The sequence below is a fragment of the Dioscorea cayenensis genome, chromosome 14 (genome assembly GCF_009730915.1).
Source record: "Dioscorea cayenensis subsp. rotundata cultivar TDr96_F1 chromosome 14, TDr96_F1_v2_PseudoChromosome.rev07_lg8_w22 25.fasta, whole genome shotgun sequence".
In the NCBI taxonomy this organism is placed as follows: domain Eukaryota; kingdom Viridiplantae; phylum Streptophyta; class Magnoliopsida; order Dioscoreales; family Dioscoreaceae; genus Dioscorea; species Dioscorea cayenensis.
Genome location: NC_052484.1, coordinates 1,204,399 through 1,217,718, shown reverse-complemented (window position 1 = coordinate 1,217,718; position 13,320 = coordinate 1,204,399). Strand labels below are relative to the sequence as shown.

General features: G+C 34.7%; 4 protein-coding genes across 5 annotated transcripts; 1 reads left to right on the top strand and 3 right to left on the bottom strand.

Moving 5' to 3' along the window:
- Window positions 1-405: 405 nt before the first annotated feature.
- LOC120275493 (probable inorganic phosphate transporter 1-8) lies at window positions 406-3,419 on the bottom strand. 2 transcript variants are annotated; one of them, XM_039282097.1, is made up of 2 exons: window positions 3,399-3,419; window positions 406-2,197 (listed from the first exon to the last, which is right to left on the bottom strand). In XM_039282097.1, exon 2 carries the CDS (start codon window positions 2,181-2,183, stop codon window positions 576-578), a length of 1,608 nt encoding a protein of 535 aa, XP_039138031.1. In that variant the 5' UTR covers window positions 2,184-2,197; window positions 3,399-3,419; the 3' UTR covers window positions 406-575. The 2 variants fall into 2 exon arrangements, with proteins under 2 accessions (XP_039138031.1, XP_039138032.1); XM_039282098.1 differs by lacking the exon at window positions 3,399-3,419 and adding an exon at window positions 2,436-2,465 and having other exon boundaries at window positions 406-2,203.
- A 792-nt stretch (window positions 3,420-4,211) lies between these two features.
- LOC120275494 (bystin) lies at window positions 4,212-7,348 on the top strand. The gene is given in 12 exon segments (XM_039282099.1): window positions 4,212-4,396; window positions 4,481-4,619; window positions 4,622-4,695; window positions 4,787-4,916; window positions 5,085-5,136; window positions 5,229-5,556; window positions 5,649-5,728; window positions 5,832-5,879; window positions 6,031-6,177; window positions 6,578-6,650; window positions 6,765-6,840; window positions 6,993-7,348. Coding segments are annotated over 12 exon segments (1,353 nt in total). The 5' UTR covers window positions 4,212-4,270; the 3' UTR covers window positions 7,073-7,348.
- Window positions 7,349-7,884: 536 nt separating this feature from the next.
- Window positions 7,885-9,895, bottom strand: LOC120275496 (pentatricopeptide repeat-containing protein At2g19280-like). The gene is made up of 6 exons (XM_039282100.1): window positions 9,149-9,895; window positions 8,886-9,016; window positions 8,655-8,785; window positions 8,495-8,554; window positions 8,292-8,404; window positions 7,885-8,195 (listed from the first exon to the last, which is right to left on the bottom strand). The coding sequence occupies exon 1, from the start codon at window positions 9,888-9,890 to the stop codon at window positions 9,210-9,212; it is 681 nt and encodes a 226-aa protein (XP_039138034.1). The 5' UTR covers window positions 9,891-9,895; the 3' UTR covers window positions 7,885-8,195; window positions 8,292-8,404; window positions 8,495-8,554; window positions 8,655-8,785; window positions 8,886-9,016; window positions 9,149-9,209.
- Window positions 9,896-9,925: 30 nt separating this feature from the next.
- On the bottom strand, window positions 9,926-11,181 carry LOC120275556 (pentatricopeptide repeat-containing protein At2g19280-like). Its single transcript, XM_039282173.1, has 3 exons — window positions 10,338-11,181; window positions 10,071-10,217; window positions 9,926-10,008 (listed from the first exon to the last, which is right to left on the bottom strand). Exons 1-3 carry the CDS (start codon window positions 11,179-11,181, stop codon window positions 9,926-9,928), a joined length of 1,074 nt encoding a protein of 357 aa, XP_039138107.1.
- Between the last annotated feature and the right edge of the window lie 2,139 nt (window positions 11,182-13,320).

Here is a 13,320-nt window from a genome sequence, read left to right as displayed (position 1 = left end):
ATAAATAGTATTACTGTTTTTATAAATAGTAGCACAGTGAAAAATAGGATGTGCAATACTATCCAAATCTAATCCAACTAATCTTTAATCATATTTCACTGTAACATCATATTTGGCATTATGCTCAGTTACTGGGACGAAACGTCTCAGATAGTTATATATATATATCTATATATATATATATATATATATATATATAAACATGATCTCCCTTCTTTTTTCTTTAAAAGAAAATCTAATAAACCATTTCTACACCAAATTTTGTTAATTCTAAAATGAAAACAACACAAGAAGTGCATAGTAAATAGCTACGGACGAACGTCCGCAGTTAATATTTTCCCTGTATATATATACATATATAAACATGATCTCCCTTTTTTTCTCTTCAAAAGAAATATCTAGTAAACTATTTCTACACCAAATTTTGTTAATTCTAAGATGAAAACAACACAAGAAGTGCATAGTAAATTAAAGGTTTGCTGCAAAGCATGGTTTCAATAAACATAAAGAGTATATAAAAGAGTGAATTGAATTCTAAGAGAATACTATAATATTCTCAAGGAATGAGATTAGGCTCAGACAGGAGGAAGATCACCGTTAGTTGTCATCGACGTCGAGCTGCCAGAAGCATTCTCACCGGATATTTCCTCCAGTGACTTCCCCTTCGACTCTGGCACGAGGAAAGTAAAGAAAAAACCCAAGAGATTGCATGCTGCAAGAACAAACAATGAATTCCGAACACCAATCCCCGGTGAATATCCGTGATCGACTTTTGCCTTATCTTGGTTCTGTGCAGCATATAAAAACCCGAATGAGCCGATGATCGCCCCCGCCTTGCCAGCAGCAGCTGAAATACCGTGACAAGTTGACCGCAATCTTGCCGGGAAAATCTCGGCCGGAACAATGAATGTAGTGCTGTTAGGACCGAAATTGGCGAAGAAGAATGCCAATCCGTATAAAACCACAAAGCCAATGTGATTGCCGGAGGTTGTCCAGTGATGGTAAGGAATGGCAAGGCCAAGCATGAACAATGTCATCATTCCGAAACCGATAAGCTGAATTGAAAACCGACCGATTTTATCGATGAGGAAAACGGTGAACCAATAGCCGGGGACGGTGCCGCAGAGTGCTATGAGTGTTTGTGCTCTTGCAATCTTGTAAACTTCTTCAACTGCACTCATTGTGTTTGCTTTAGGAATCCAGTTGATTGAGCTGAAGATGTCTTTCTGGAAGAGGTTTTGCGAGTAAAAGGCGATGTCGAGGAGGAACCAGCATGTTGCTGTGCCGAGAAGATGGAGGCCATGATGACGGAGGAACTCGCCAGAGAAAAGACCATATTTTTGGCCTCTTGCATTGATAACCTTTTCGGCATTAGATTGATCTTCTTGTATCTCAATCTGAAGGACCTTCGACATGTCAGAGGCAGCTTGTTGAGCATTCTTGGCAACGAGAGCTGTGTACCTTGCCGTCTCCGGCATTTTCATCCTCCAATAGTAAGTTAATGCCGCAGGAATTGCGCCGAACATGAGGATTATTCGCCAAATGTAGTCAGCCTCTGGAATTGTCGATCCGAGGGGATCAACTTTGTAGGATGGTGCCGGAAACTTGATTTTGAATACATATGAGATGATGATGGCTACAGTTCCTCCGGCGAGGATACCGAACCCTTGCATTGCAAAGACAGCGGCAATGAATCCTCCACGGGTTTTTTTGTTTGCATACTCCGACATGATGGTGGCCGAAAGAGGGTAATCACCACCGATGCCAAAACCAAGCCAAAAGCGGAAAAAGCATAATGTGGCCATGACACCTTTAGGACTGTGACCGAAAGACAGACCGGAGCAAATAGAGCAAATCACCATGAGCAAGAGAGTTATACCATAGACTTTTTTCCGACCGAGTTTATCACCGAGCCACCCGAAAAAGAGTTGGCCGGAGAGAGTACCACAAAAGGCGACACCGTTCACTGCAGCAGAAACATTAGGAGGGAGGGAACCAGGGGTAGGTGAGCCGTCGGCATGATAATAGATACGGCCGAGGAGCTTGGTAACAAGTGAAATGCAGAAGAGATCATAAGCATCGGTGAAGAAGCCCATTCCAGCGATGATGATCGCCGTAAAATGGTACCATTGAGTCTTAGCACCATCAAGAGCGTTAAGCACTTGAAGTTGCTCTCTTGCCATTGTTTGTTATCTCTCTGTACCTTGATCAAAACAATCAACATTAATATCGTTGAAGCAAATAACAACAAATTGATGAACGAAAAAGTAGGTTGAAAATCAAGTCAATGACAAGAATGATAACATAAAATTTGGTATCTTTCTCAATTGTTTCTAATAAAATAGTTAAGACCAACATACAAAAAGAAGAATGAAATTACAGAGTCAAAACAATTCTCTTGATCAATATTTGGAATACATAAAGGAAGAGCTTACTTTGATCTAATGTCAAGCAGAGATGAAAATAATTAATCACATTAATGAAAAGAGGAAAAAAAATAATAATTTGAGTGGTCACATAAACTCAGCATGTGAATATTTTATGAATTGCAAACAAAAAGGAGATTATGATAACATAAGAACAGGGGATATTCCTCCAAAAGTGGTATCTTGGAATCATCTCATTGATCTAAAATACATACAAAAAATAGGGGAAAAGAAACTCACAAGAATAGTGTGTTTGCTGATTATATAATTAATGTTTCATTGACTTCAAACTCTCAAAAATAAAAAATAAGAAACATTAATGATAAAAATAAACTTTTTATTCAAAAGATGAAAAGAAAATTGAGCAAAGATAGTGAGAAATATAAAGATATTGGTTAATAGAAGACTTAATCAAACAGTGAGTTTTTTAGATTTTTTTGACAAATAAATTATAAACTCTCTATTTAAAAAGAAATCAAGGACGTATACAGCAAAGCAAACTCAACGAGTGACTTTAAGGGTTCAATCGGATCATATACAGAAGATCCGATGCTAATAAAACCAAGAGATCAAATAGAGAGATTTTACCAAAATTAGAGCGGAAAAAACCATTGATTAAAGAAATAAAAAAGCATGATAGAAAAATAAAGCAAAAAAGTATTGAGAATAAATACTAATTGACAAACAATGAGTATTAATGCATGAATAAGATTCACAAATCATTGAATTAAATAAGACAAAAAAACAAAAAGTGAAACTTCACCAAAATTAGGGCACAAAACGAACTACATTAACTAATCAAAACAAAAACCAATGATTCATAGCTCAAAACAAAGGTTTTTAATGAAAAACAAAAAACCTAAAACGAGAAGGAACATTGATGGATCCTTTGAGGAAAGAAAAACAAATCAAAAAGATCCAAAAATCACAGTAAAATTATAAGAAAAAAGAAAATTTAGGGTTTGATGATACCTTCTTCTCTGAAGATTTGAGAGTGATTTGAGAAATATAAAGAAAGAGAAGCGCTAAAGAGGGTTATATATGTAAAGTCATGAGAAACGGCACCGTAACGGGAAAAAGTCACTTGACGGAATATTCGGATCTTTATGTGGAGCCCACTGGATCTGCCAGCTCATCATGACCTTTTAATTTATATTGACACCCTTGAAAAATCTTATAATAAATTTCAGTATGTATAAATTAAAAACTTTTACTTGCATATTCCTATAAGATACTTATATTCCATAATTTTCTTATATATATCTATATATATAAATATAATCCATGTAATCAATTTTATAGATTTGAATTCTAATTCAACTATAATTAGAATAGCCTCTACAGTGCAGAAGAATTCTAATCCAAATGGACTGTAATATTTTAATCATAACAGTAAATCAATCAATCTTTGTCTCTCTATTACTTATTTTTTTCCAACTTGATGTATTTGCTATATAGATATATATATATATATATATATGATAATAAAAAAATATTTACTTATATATCTAAATTTAAGTAGAAAATATGAACAATTTTGTGTCTATTAAAAAAATACATGCAAATATAGAATTGCAAAAATTCTCAAAAAAATTTTTGAAGAAATAATTTTAAATTTCAATTTAAAATTTTAATATTAAAATTTATTAATAAGATTTTAAATTGCAATTTAAAATTTTTTTAAATAAAACTTTATAAAAAGTTCATATAATTTCATGTTTTCACAGGGTGTTGCTGCAAATATATATATATATATATATATATATATATATAAAAAAAAAAAAATCAAAATTCTCCTTTTTCTATCTCGCGGTTCTTGAAACCCTAATCGAAAAACCCTAGCAATGGCGGGCAAGAAGAGGAAGGAGACGCATCAGCAGCATCGTCTGGCGCTTGACGCCGATGATGCCTCTATAATCTCGTCCAAGAAGCGATCTCGAGCTCCCAAGCCACACCAATCGGAATCAAAGGCACTTGGCCCCCTTGTTTCTCGCTTGATTTTGATATGGATATGGATTTTGGTTTTTGATTTTGTTTTGTTTTAGATTTGGTAGCTTGTTTCGTCGGATTTGAGCTCGAAGATCCTCAAAGAAGCTCTCAAGCAGCAGAAAGAGGTCCTTGAAGAGGAGGCTCAGCTTGAGAAGTCCTCAGTCTTCTCCGGCATTACTGTTGATAAGCTCAATGAAGAGGGGAGGAGGAGGAGGAGGAGGAGGATATTGATGAGTTTGATGGGTTTTCTGAAACCCAGAGCCAGTTTGATGGCTGGCAAGTGAGTTTTCAATAAATTCCAAAAAAAAAAATTCCATCTTTCTTTTGCGTTCGTCTGAGGAATTGGGTGCAAAAAGAGGTTTTTTTTTTAGCAGGAAGAGATCCCGGAGGAGGATGAGAAGGTTCTGGCTGCCTTCATGTCAGAGAAGGCTGGCCCAATGCCTACTTTAGCTGATCTCATCATAAGCAGGATCAAGGAGAAGGATGCCATGGTCTCTTCTGGTTAGTTTGTATTGATTTTAATCTTGTTTTCTTTGTTAGTTTGCTTAATATTTATCAATTTAGTGTTTCATTGTCTGTTTATTTGTTGTTTCATTCATATGAATTTATGAAGCATTGCAAGTAGATTTGTTGTTTTCTCATTAGTTCTTGCATTCTGTGTCGATGCAGAGGAAAGGCCTCTCCCTAAATTGGACAATAGCATCATAGAATTGTATAAAGGGTATGTCGATAGTTAATTTTGTTGTTTCTAGTCAGTGGTGACTGTCCTGTTCTATGCATTTGGATCTTAGAATTATGTAATGGAAAATGCAGTGTTGGGAGGCTGATGAGTAGGTACACAATTGGGAAAATCCCTAAGGCTTTTAAACATATTCCTTCACTAGAACTTTGGGAGGATGTGCTATATTTGACGGAACCAGAAAAATGGTCTCCGAATGCCATGTATCAAGCAACACGGATATTCGCTTCAAATTTAGGAGCTAGAAAGGTTCAGCGTTTCTATAGCCTTGTTCTTCTCCCACGCATAAGGGAGGATATTCAAAAGAACAAGAGACTTCATTTTGTTCTATATCAAGCTTTGAAGAAGGCTCTTTATAAACCAGCTGCTTTCTTCAAGGGTTTTCTACTACCGCTTTGTCAGGTTTGTTCTTGTAAGAGCTGTCTGTGATCAATAGTTTGTCTTAAAGTTTCAATTGCTTTTCTTCCTTACCATTTTTTATGCTGAATGTACAGTCAGGGACGTGCAACCTTCGTGAAGCAGTTATTATTGGGAGTATTATTCAGAAAGTCTCCATTCCTCCCCTTCATTCAAGGTTAGAAGATGTTCTGTTTGTAAACAGTGAGGTTCACAAGATTCTTGTGGACCTTTGCTTTTGCATGGTAATCTTTCCTTGAATTATTTGTATTCTGTTACAGTGCAGCATTGATGAAGCTGGCTGAAATGGATTATTGTGGCACAACAAGGTATACTTGTCTTGCATGTGCAATATCTTGGCTTAAGTTTATCATTGGCTTTTGATTGTATATTTGCCTATTTCTAACATTTATCTATTTTATGCTCTAGACTTTTAATTCTATATGAAAGGCTGATGTTTATTTGTCCATTCTGTTGCAGTTATTTCATAAAGTTATTTCTCGACAAGAAGTATGCATTGCCTTATCGAGTCCTTGATGCTGTTGTTGCACATTTCATCAAATTTCTTGAGGATACAAGGATCATGCCTGTAATATGGCATCAATCTCTTCTTGCCTTTGTGCAAAGGTATTTTTTTTCCTTTTATTTGTTAATAAGTCATTCAGATCACTAATATCAATTTATGGTACCATATCATCATTGAGGAATGTGTCACACATAAATAGGCCTTTGTGCAAAGCAACATGAGTGTTTTGAAATTTGACCTGTCAGAAAGGAGCTACTATAATCCTTTAAATGAACATGCATGTCCTGCTTCCATAGGAGAATTGTGAGCATTCAGATATGATTATTTTGTGGCATGGATAAAACCTAGATTAGGGAACGGTTAGAATCAGTATAGTTCATGTCTAACTGCTAATGGTTATTAAGGCAGGATCTGCCATATGTTTTCTTAAATTATTCTGCTTTGTGTAGACTCCATAGATGTTCTGTCTACTCTGTTGGTAAAAGTCTTATTGTTTTTCAGATACAAAAACGAACTGACAAAGGAGGATAAGGATAACCTCGAAAGGTTGATTCAATACCAGAAACACCACCTGGTAAAACATTAGAATTGTGTCCTTTTTGAAGCTCCTGCCTTTATATGTGTGTATATATATATTAACTTGTATGAATTTTACTCCTTGTTCTGGTCTGTTGTGTCCCCATCACAGGTTACACCAGAAATTTTCCGAGAACTTAAGAACAGCCGTAATCGTGGAGAAAAGGACGACGATCTCATGTCAATATATATCCTTTATTCTTTACCTGATTAGTGAACTTAGAGAACTTAGAGATCAATCTTATATGGCAAATACTTTTATTTACTGAATATTTTTGTGATTTTGATCAAACTTAGTCTGATATGATCTTCAACTTCTTGTTTCCTTGACTGACCTTACCTTCTCCAATCTCTGTTATCAACAAACCAATTGAAGAAGACCGATGGAATTTTCCCGGAGTTCCAATGGAAGAGGATTAAATAATATAATTCGGTGAAATTTTTGTGCTTGGTTTCACCAAGGGATTGAATTGATGAGGGCTATCGGCTCTTACCAGCGTCGTTTGAAGAAGCTGTTTGTTGGTTGGATTTAAGAGTTACATTTTACATCTTTTTGCCTTTTTGTGTTATGAATTCAAGTTGTATACATTATATTTGGGAGTGTAATGTTCAGAAATGACAGCAGCTCAAACAGTCATGGCTTGTTCATTGGATTTGTTGTTTATTGAATTAAATTGAGTGCCTCTTGGATTTTATTAAGGTTTTTCCTATATATATATGTATGTATGTATATATATAAGGATTTTGTAGATTTGAAATCCATGTATCAATGAAAAATGAGATGTACATGAGATGTACAGTAATTTAACAAATTTTAACTGTATAATTTTATTTATAGTGCATCTTAATTTATACTGTGCTCAATTGTGGATGTTTGTAATTTCTATTAAATCTACAGTAATTTTTTTTATAACTAATCAATCCCAACAGAACCTAATTAACACTCACTGTGTTTTTTAATCCGCTCAACGCTCGATGAAACTTTTTGAGGGCATATATGTAATTACAAGATTTTGTGGGGGTATGTGTGTTTTGAAAAAAAAATACACCTCTATTAAAGTATTAATATCTAAAGCATAGGAAATGAATGACCAATAGCAATTTCCATATGTGCTTCAATTGATGAAACAAGGTGTGGTAACATGAACACTTAAAAGGATAATATTGACATGAGAATATTGATATAAAAAATAAATTTATAATTTGTTTCTCAAATTACATCTATTTTTGAAATGTATCAACATTTACATTGTTCACTAATTCATCAAATTTCATTTGAATTGGAGAAATGAGAATCAAGTTTATGACCTGATGTGAATCTCAATGAGCATAAATCACAGTTCATTTTCTACAAAGCTTTCAATTCGTATTTTTTCCGGTAAGAACAGAAGTAATGTTTCCTCAGACAAAAAAAAAATTAAGAGTGAACAAAAGCAGTACCGAGATTGCCATTAATTTTTGACACCGAGTTGTCATATGATCAGTGAAGTAAAGAATTTACGAAGTCAAATGAACTTGGCATCGAGCATTTTTATCGTACTCCCTGCACAGACAGCAACAGTCTGTGAAGTCAATGAAACTAATCCAATGAAGATACATACAAAGCTATATAAAGTGCAAGTATGAGTATTGTACTTACTGCATGGTTAAAGCCAATTTCAGTAATAATGGTGACTGTGATTGGTTTGATTACTTAAGTAAAGCATTCATAAAAATAAACAAACTTGACATCAAGGGTCTCCATTTTATGGCCTGCACTGACAGCAACAATATGTGTGTGCTGTAAGTAAAACTAGTTTCAAAAAGATACACTATAAAGTGTAAGTATGAGAAAATTCTTACTGTATGGTTGAGTTCGTAAAAACAAAAGAACTTGGCATCAAGCACTTCGATCGTGCTTCCCTGCACAGATAGGAACAATATGTGCTGTAAGTAAAACTAGTTTCACAAAGATACACAAATAACTATACAAAGTGTAAGTACAAGAAAATATTATACTTACTATATGGTTAAGTCTGATTTCAGTAAGTATTTTACTTACTGAAATAATGGTGAATGTGATTGGTATGATCCATGAAGTAAAGAATTTGTACAAACAAATGATCTTGGCATCAAGCACTTCAATCGTGCTCCCTGCACAGATAGCAACAATATGTGATGTAAGTAAACTTACTTTCACAAAGACACACAAATAACCATACAAAGTGTAAGTACAAGAAAATATTATACTTACTGTATGGTTAAGTCCGATTTCAGTAAGTATTATACTTACTGAAATAATGGTGAATGTAATTGGTATGATCCGTGAAGTAAAGAAATTGTACAAATAAACGAACTTGGCATCAAGCACTTCGATCGTGCCCCCTGCACAGATAGCAACATTGTGTGTAATCCATGAAACAAATTCCACAAAGATACATACATAACTATGTACAGTATAAGTACTAGAAGCTTTGTACTTATGGTTAAACTTGATTTCAGTCATGAAAGATTGACCTGGTGAGGTTTTGCAAGAATATCATGTCCTCTGTTCATATCGAATTTTGCCAACAAAACCTCAAATTGCACAGAATATTTGGTCTAATTTCAGTGCAGCGCTTTCAATGGGATTTTCTATCCCTTTTTTTTCAAGACCATAAATCAGAGATTGGCAAGTTGAATTGTCAGGAAGGACTCCGTGTTTTGCCATCATAGAAAGCAAATTGAAAGCTTCATCAACATTACCTTCTCCGCAAAAGCCACAAATGAGAGTATTGTACAATATCAAATCGGGTTCAAGGCCGATATTTAGCATCCTCTGAAATAAAAGAGAAGCCTCATGCGTTCGTTTCGCCTTGCATAACCCACTGAGCAGTGCACTACAAGTAACAACATCCGGTTTTGTTCCATGTTCACTCATGGTACACCAAATAAGGTATGCTTCTTCAAATTTAGCTTGTTTTGAACATCCGTGAATGATGTTGGTATATGTGAATTTATCCGGTGAAAACCCCCGCCTTACAAGCTCGTCGAAAAGCTCCCTAGATTCTAATATGAACCCTCTCTTGATAAGACCATGCATGAGGCCATTATATGTAGCAACATCCGGAGAAACACCATCCCGCATCATCATATCCGTCAACTCATACGCCTTGACCATATAACCCATTTGGCAATACACATTGATCAGTGCATTGTATGCATGAACATCAGGCTGCAAGCCATCCGTTTTCAATGCATGAAAGAAAGTCTCCACCATTTGAAGCGCACATTGAGTTTTTCTTACCGTGAGCTTCAATCAAGACGGTGTATGTCAAAACACTCGGCCGATGGCCTCTTCGTATCATCTGACAAAACACTTTCAGAGCTTCTTCTACCTGTTCTAATTTACAATAACCTACAACCAGTGTATCATAATTATAAGAATCCGGAGTCACACCCACTTCGAACATCTCATTGAGCATCCTATTCGCTTCTATCACATTTCCATCTCTACACAACTGCAACATAAAGCTATTATACATGAAAACATCAGGAACACATTCAGGAAAACTTCGGAAAACCTTGGCGCCCTCCAACATCCTCCCTGCTTTACAATAACCATCTATGATTGATGAGATCAATACAGAATCAACAATCACCCCCATTTGCAACATTTTATACAACAAACATGTCCCTTCTCTCAAGAGCCCGTGCTTGCACAAACCATGAATAACTGTTGTACAAATGAAAACATCAACTCCAACACCACCACTCCACATCTCCCGAACCAACTTCCAAGCGCCACCAAAATCACCATGTTTTACAAATGCATGCACAAACAGCCCCAAAAACATACAACTTGAACAATTATCTAAGCTAGGCATTTCAACAAACACCTCCCATGCAAGACTCAACTGTCCAGATTCAAGCAAAGTCTCAAACAGAACCACATAAACACCAACACTGGGGAAAAACCCAAACCTTTTCATCCTCTCCATCAACTGCAAAGCCGCACCAACTTTCCCAGCATCCAAACAACATCTCACAAGCATGCTATAAACAATCTCAAGATCCTTCCTTTCTCTACTAACATCTCTCAAAATATCAAAAACCAAATCAATCCACTCTCCTTCTCCTTCACTGAGCTCCGCCACAATCCTCCGAAGAAGATTGACCGCAATGTGATTCAAATTTCCCGAAACGGATATATGAATCAAAGTACAAAGAGTACGAAGGTTGTGCTGGATTCCATGGGACCTCTGATAGAGCCTGAAGAAGTAGAAGGCGAGAGCGGCGTCGGAGCTGACGTCGAAGAGATGACTGAGCACGCGAGAGAAGTCCAAGTCGTCGAGCTCGGAGTTGAGGAAACAGATGTCAAAACCGCCAGCTTTGAGAAAGGCTTCGATCCGAGCATTGAGGATGTTCCTGGGAAGCCATGGGCGGGTGAAGGAGTGCATGCGCGAAGGGGGATCAAGAGGAGGGCTTCGGGAGTGGGAGGAGCGCCGGAGAAGACGATGGATGGGGTTGAAAGCCCGGGGTTTGCAGCGCAGGCAGCGAGAGGCCGCCATGGAAACCGAGCTCGTTGTCGGAGAAGCTCGTACTTTTATAGATTACCCCCTGGAATTTATTTGCATTTCAATCCCTATCAGTTTTTATAAATTCTTTTTGCTTCATTGCTACAAATTCCTTGTAAGAATTAAAACCAATTTTTCCCCCAAAAAAATGAAAAAATTAATTTTTAAATATTTTCCCCAATTTTTTTCTAATTTCTTAAAATAATTTTAAAATGAATTATTTTCAGTTTTTAATTCCACATAATTTAGTTTATTATGTTATTAAAATATATCCTTAATATAAAACTAATGACCCATATAAATTGAGCCCAATTGAGTCTATCTTATTAGCATGGGCCGTGAGCCACACAGCCCAAGTTCACATTATTCTTATTATTTAAAATTACAAACAATTAGAAACTAATTTTTTATTTTTAATATTCCTAATTTATTAATTTTAAGTAAATTAAACTCAACAACACTTTTGAAATATATATATATATATATACAAAAGTAATAAATATTCACTGTACACTAGGATCCCGTGATTCCTATAGTAGTAACTGTATTTTTCACCCCTTTATAGTTGCATGATAGGGGATTTACCAGTATGAAGTTATGATTTTCGATATATCATCCTAGATTTACATGATTTGACCCACATGATAAATCTCTAGAAGATCATTAAGTCATTGTAATTAGTGCACTTTTATATCTGTCTCTTTTTTTAAGCTGGGGCACTTGTCAACGTTCTCGTCATTTGAAAATATATATACATATCACTTGGCATGCATGAGTTTGTCGGTGAAAATTCATGCACTGAAATTCATAGGTTCATGTTCCAATAAAGCTTTGAAAAAATTCATGGAGGATGATGAACATGAATCTCATCCAACCCATATCCTTCAACACTGAAATTCATAACTTCATTGTTCCAATGAAACTTTTATAGAGTATGGTTCAAAGAATAACATGTGTTATATGATTCGCAATCCAAATTCTGCTTCAACCTTTGAAAAGTTGACAATACTACTTATAAGATGTTTAAATTAAGTGAAATATTTGAGGAATTATGACAGTAGCAAAAAGATTGGTCTCAAAGAGGGAGGTCGATGCTTTAAATCTCTCCCGATAAGTATCGTTCCCTCATACTGTTCATATACTGTTTACCCGAAATTCCTATATTATTCTCATACTGTCATATAATATTGTACGTCCGGGTCCAAGATCTGTTTTATTCATAAAAAGTGCCATTGTTGTCTATTATTCATAAATAAATAAATAAATGATTGGTCTTAAGGAGCAAATTGTAGCTAAAGATCAACAAAGTCAAGTCACAATTCAAATTAAATGTAGGTCAATCAAACCGGGGTATGTTCAAACATATTTTAGGATATGATAAATTTTATTAATAAATTATATTGTCACTATTGTACTCAATTATTAATAGAGTGAAATTATCTTCTCTTCTTTGGTCTGTGTTTTTTCTTTATTTTAATTTTAATTTTTATAAATTTGTTTGTTAGAAAGAGTGTGTGCTAAAAGTTGATTTTTCTTTTAATATTGATTGAATAATTAAAAAAATTAAAATCATCGGGAGAACCTTCTTAAGTGACTAATTACACCTACGATCAATTTTTTTTTTTAATATTAATCATCAAGTAACACTTATGAAAATTTATAATATTTGAAAAATTAAATAATCACACAAAATTATTCATAAGAGTTTATTATTGAATGTGTATATATATATATATATAAATCATTTTAAACTAAAATTTAATATATTTTGGCATATAAGTGTGTACGATATATTTATTTTGTTTGGGTTTGACAAAATACCTAATAACCTAACATTGAAAGTCAACTTAAGGATAAGGTCAACCCTGATTGATTAATGTTATAGAACACACTCCCTCATGAACACTAAACAATTAGAATAAGAAAAATGCAAACTAATTCTCTTGGACGGCACCATTCTTTATATGGAATGAGTCAAATGGAAAAGTAATTAGTACTAATTAATTAATTAATTAATTATGTGATATCAAATGTTAAAGATGATGAATTTTAAGTATTATTTTTCTTAATGGTACCATGTGAATAACACCCATTTGATTCTAGTTTGACTTAATTAAGTATATAATTAATCAA

What these genes read in the sequence shown, in the direction of transcription:
- LOC120275493 (XM_039282097.1), bottom strand. Translation starts at nt 2,183, where the DNA reads ATGGCAAGAGAGCAACTTCAAGTGCTTAACGCTCTTGATGGTGCTAAG.
- LOC120275496 (XM_039282100.1), bottom strand. Translation starts at nt 9,890, where the DNA reads ATGGTGGAGACTTTCTTTCATGCATTGAAAACGGATGGCTTGCAGCCT.
- LOC120275556 (XM_039282173.1), bottom strand. Translation starts at nt 11,181, where the DNA reads ATGGCGGCCTCTCGCTGCCTGCGCTGCAAACCCCGGGCTTTCAACCCC. An exon ending in TTGTACAACAGTTATTCATG is followed by an intron (nt 10,218 to 10,337) that starts GTTTGTGCAAGC and finishes ATTGTAAAGCAG; the next exon opens with GGAGGATGTTGGAGGGCGCC. An exon ending in CAATGAGATGTTCGAAGTGG is followed by an intron (nt 10,009 to 10,070) that starts GTGTGACTCCGG and finishes AAATTAGAACAG; the next exon opens with GTAGAAGAAGCTCTGAAAGT.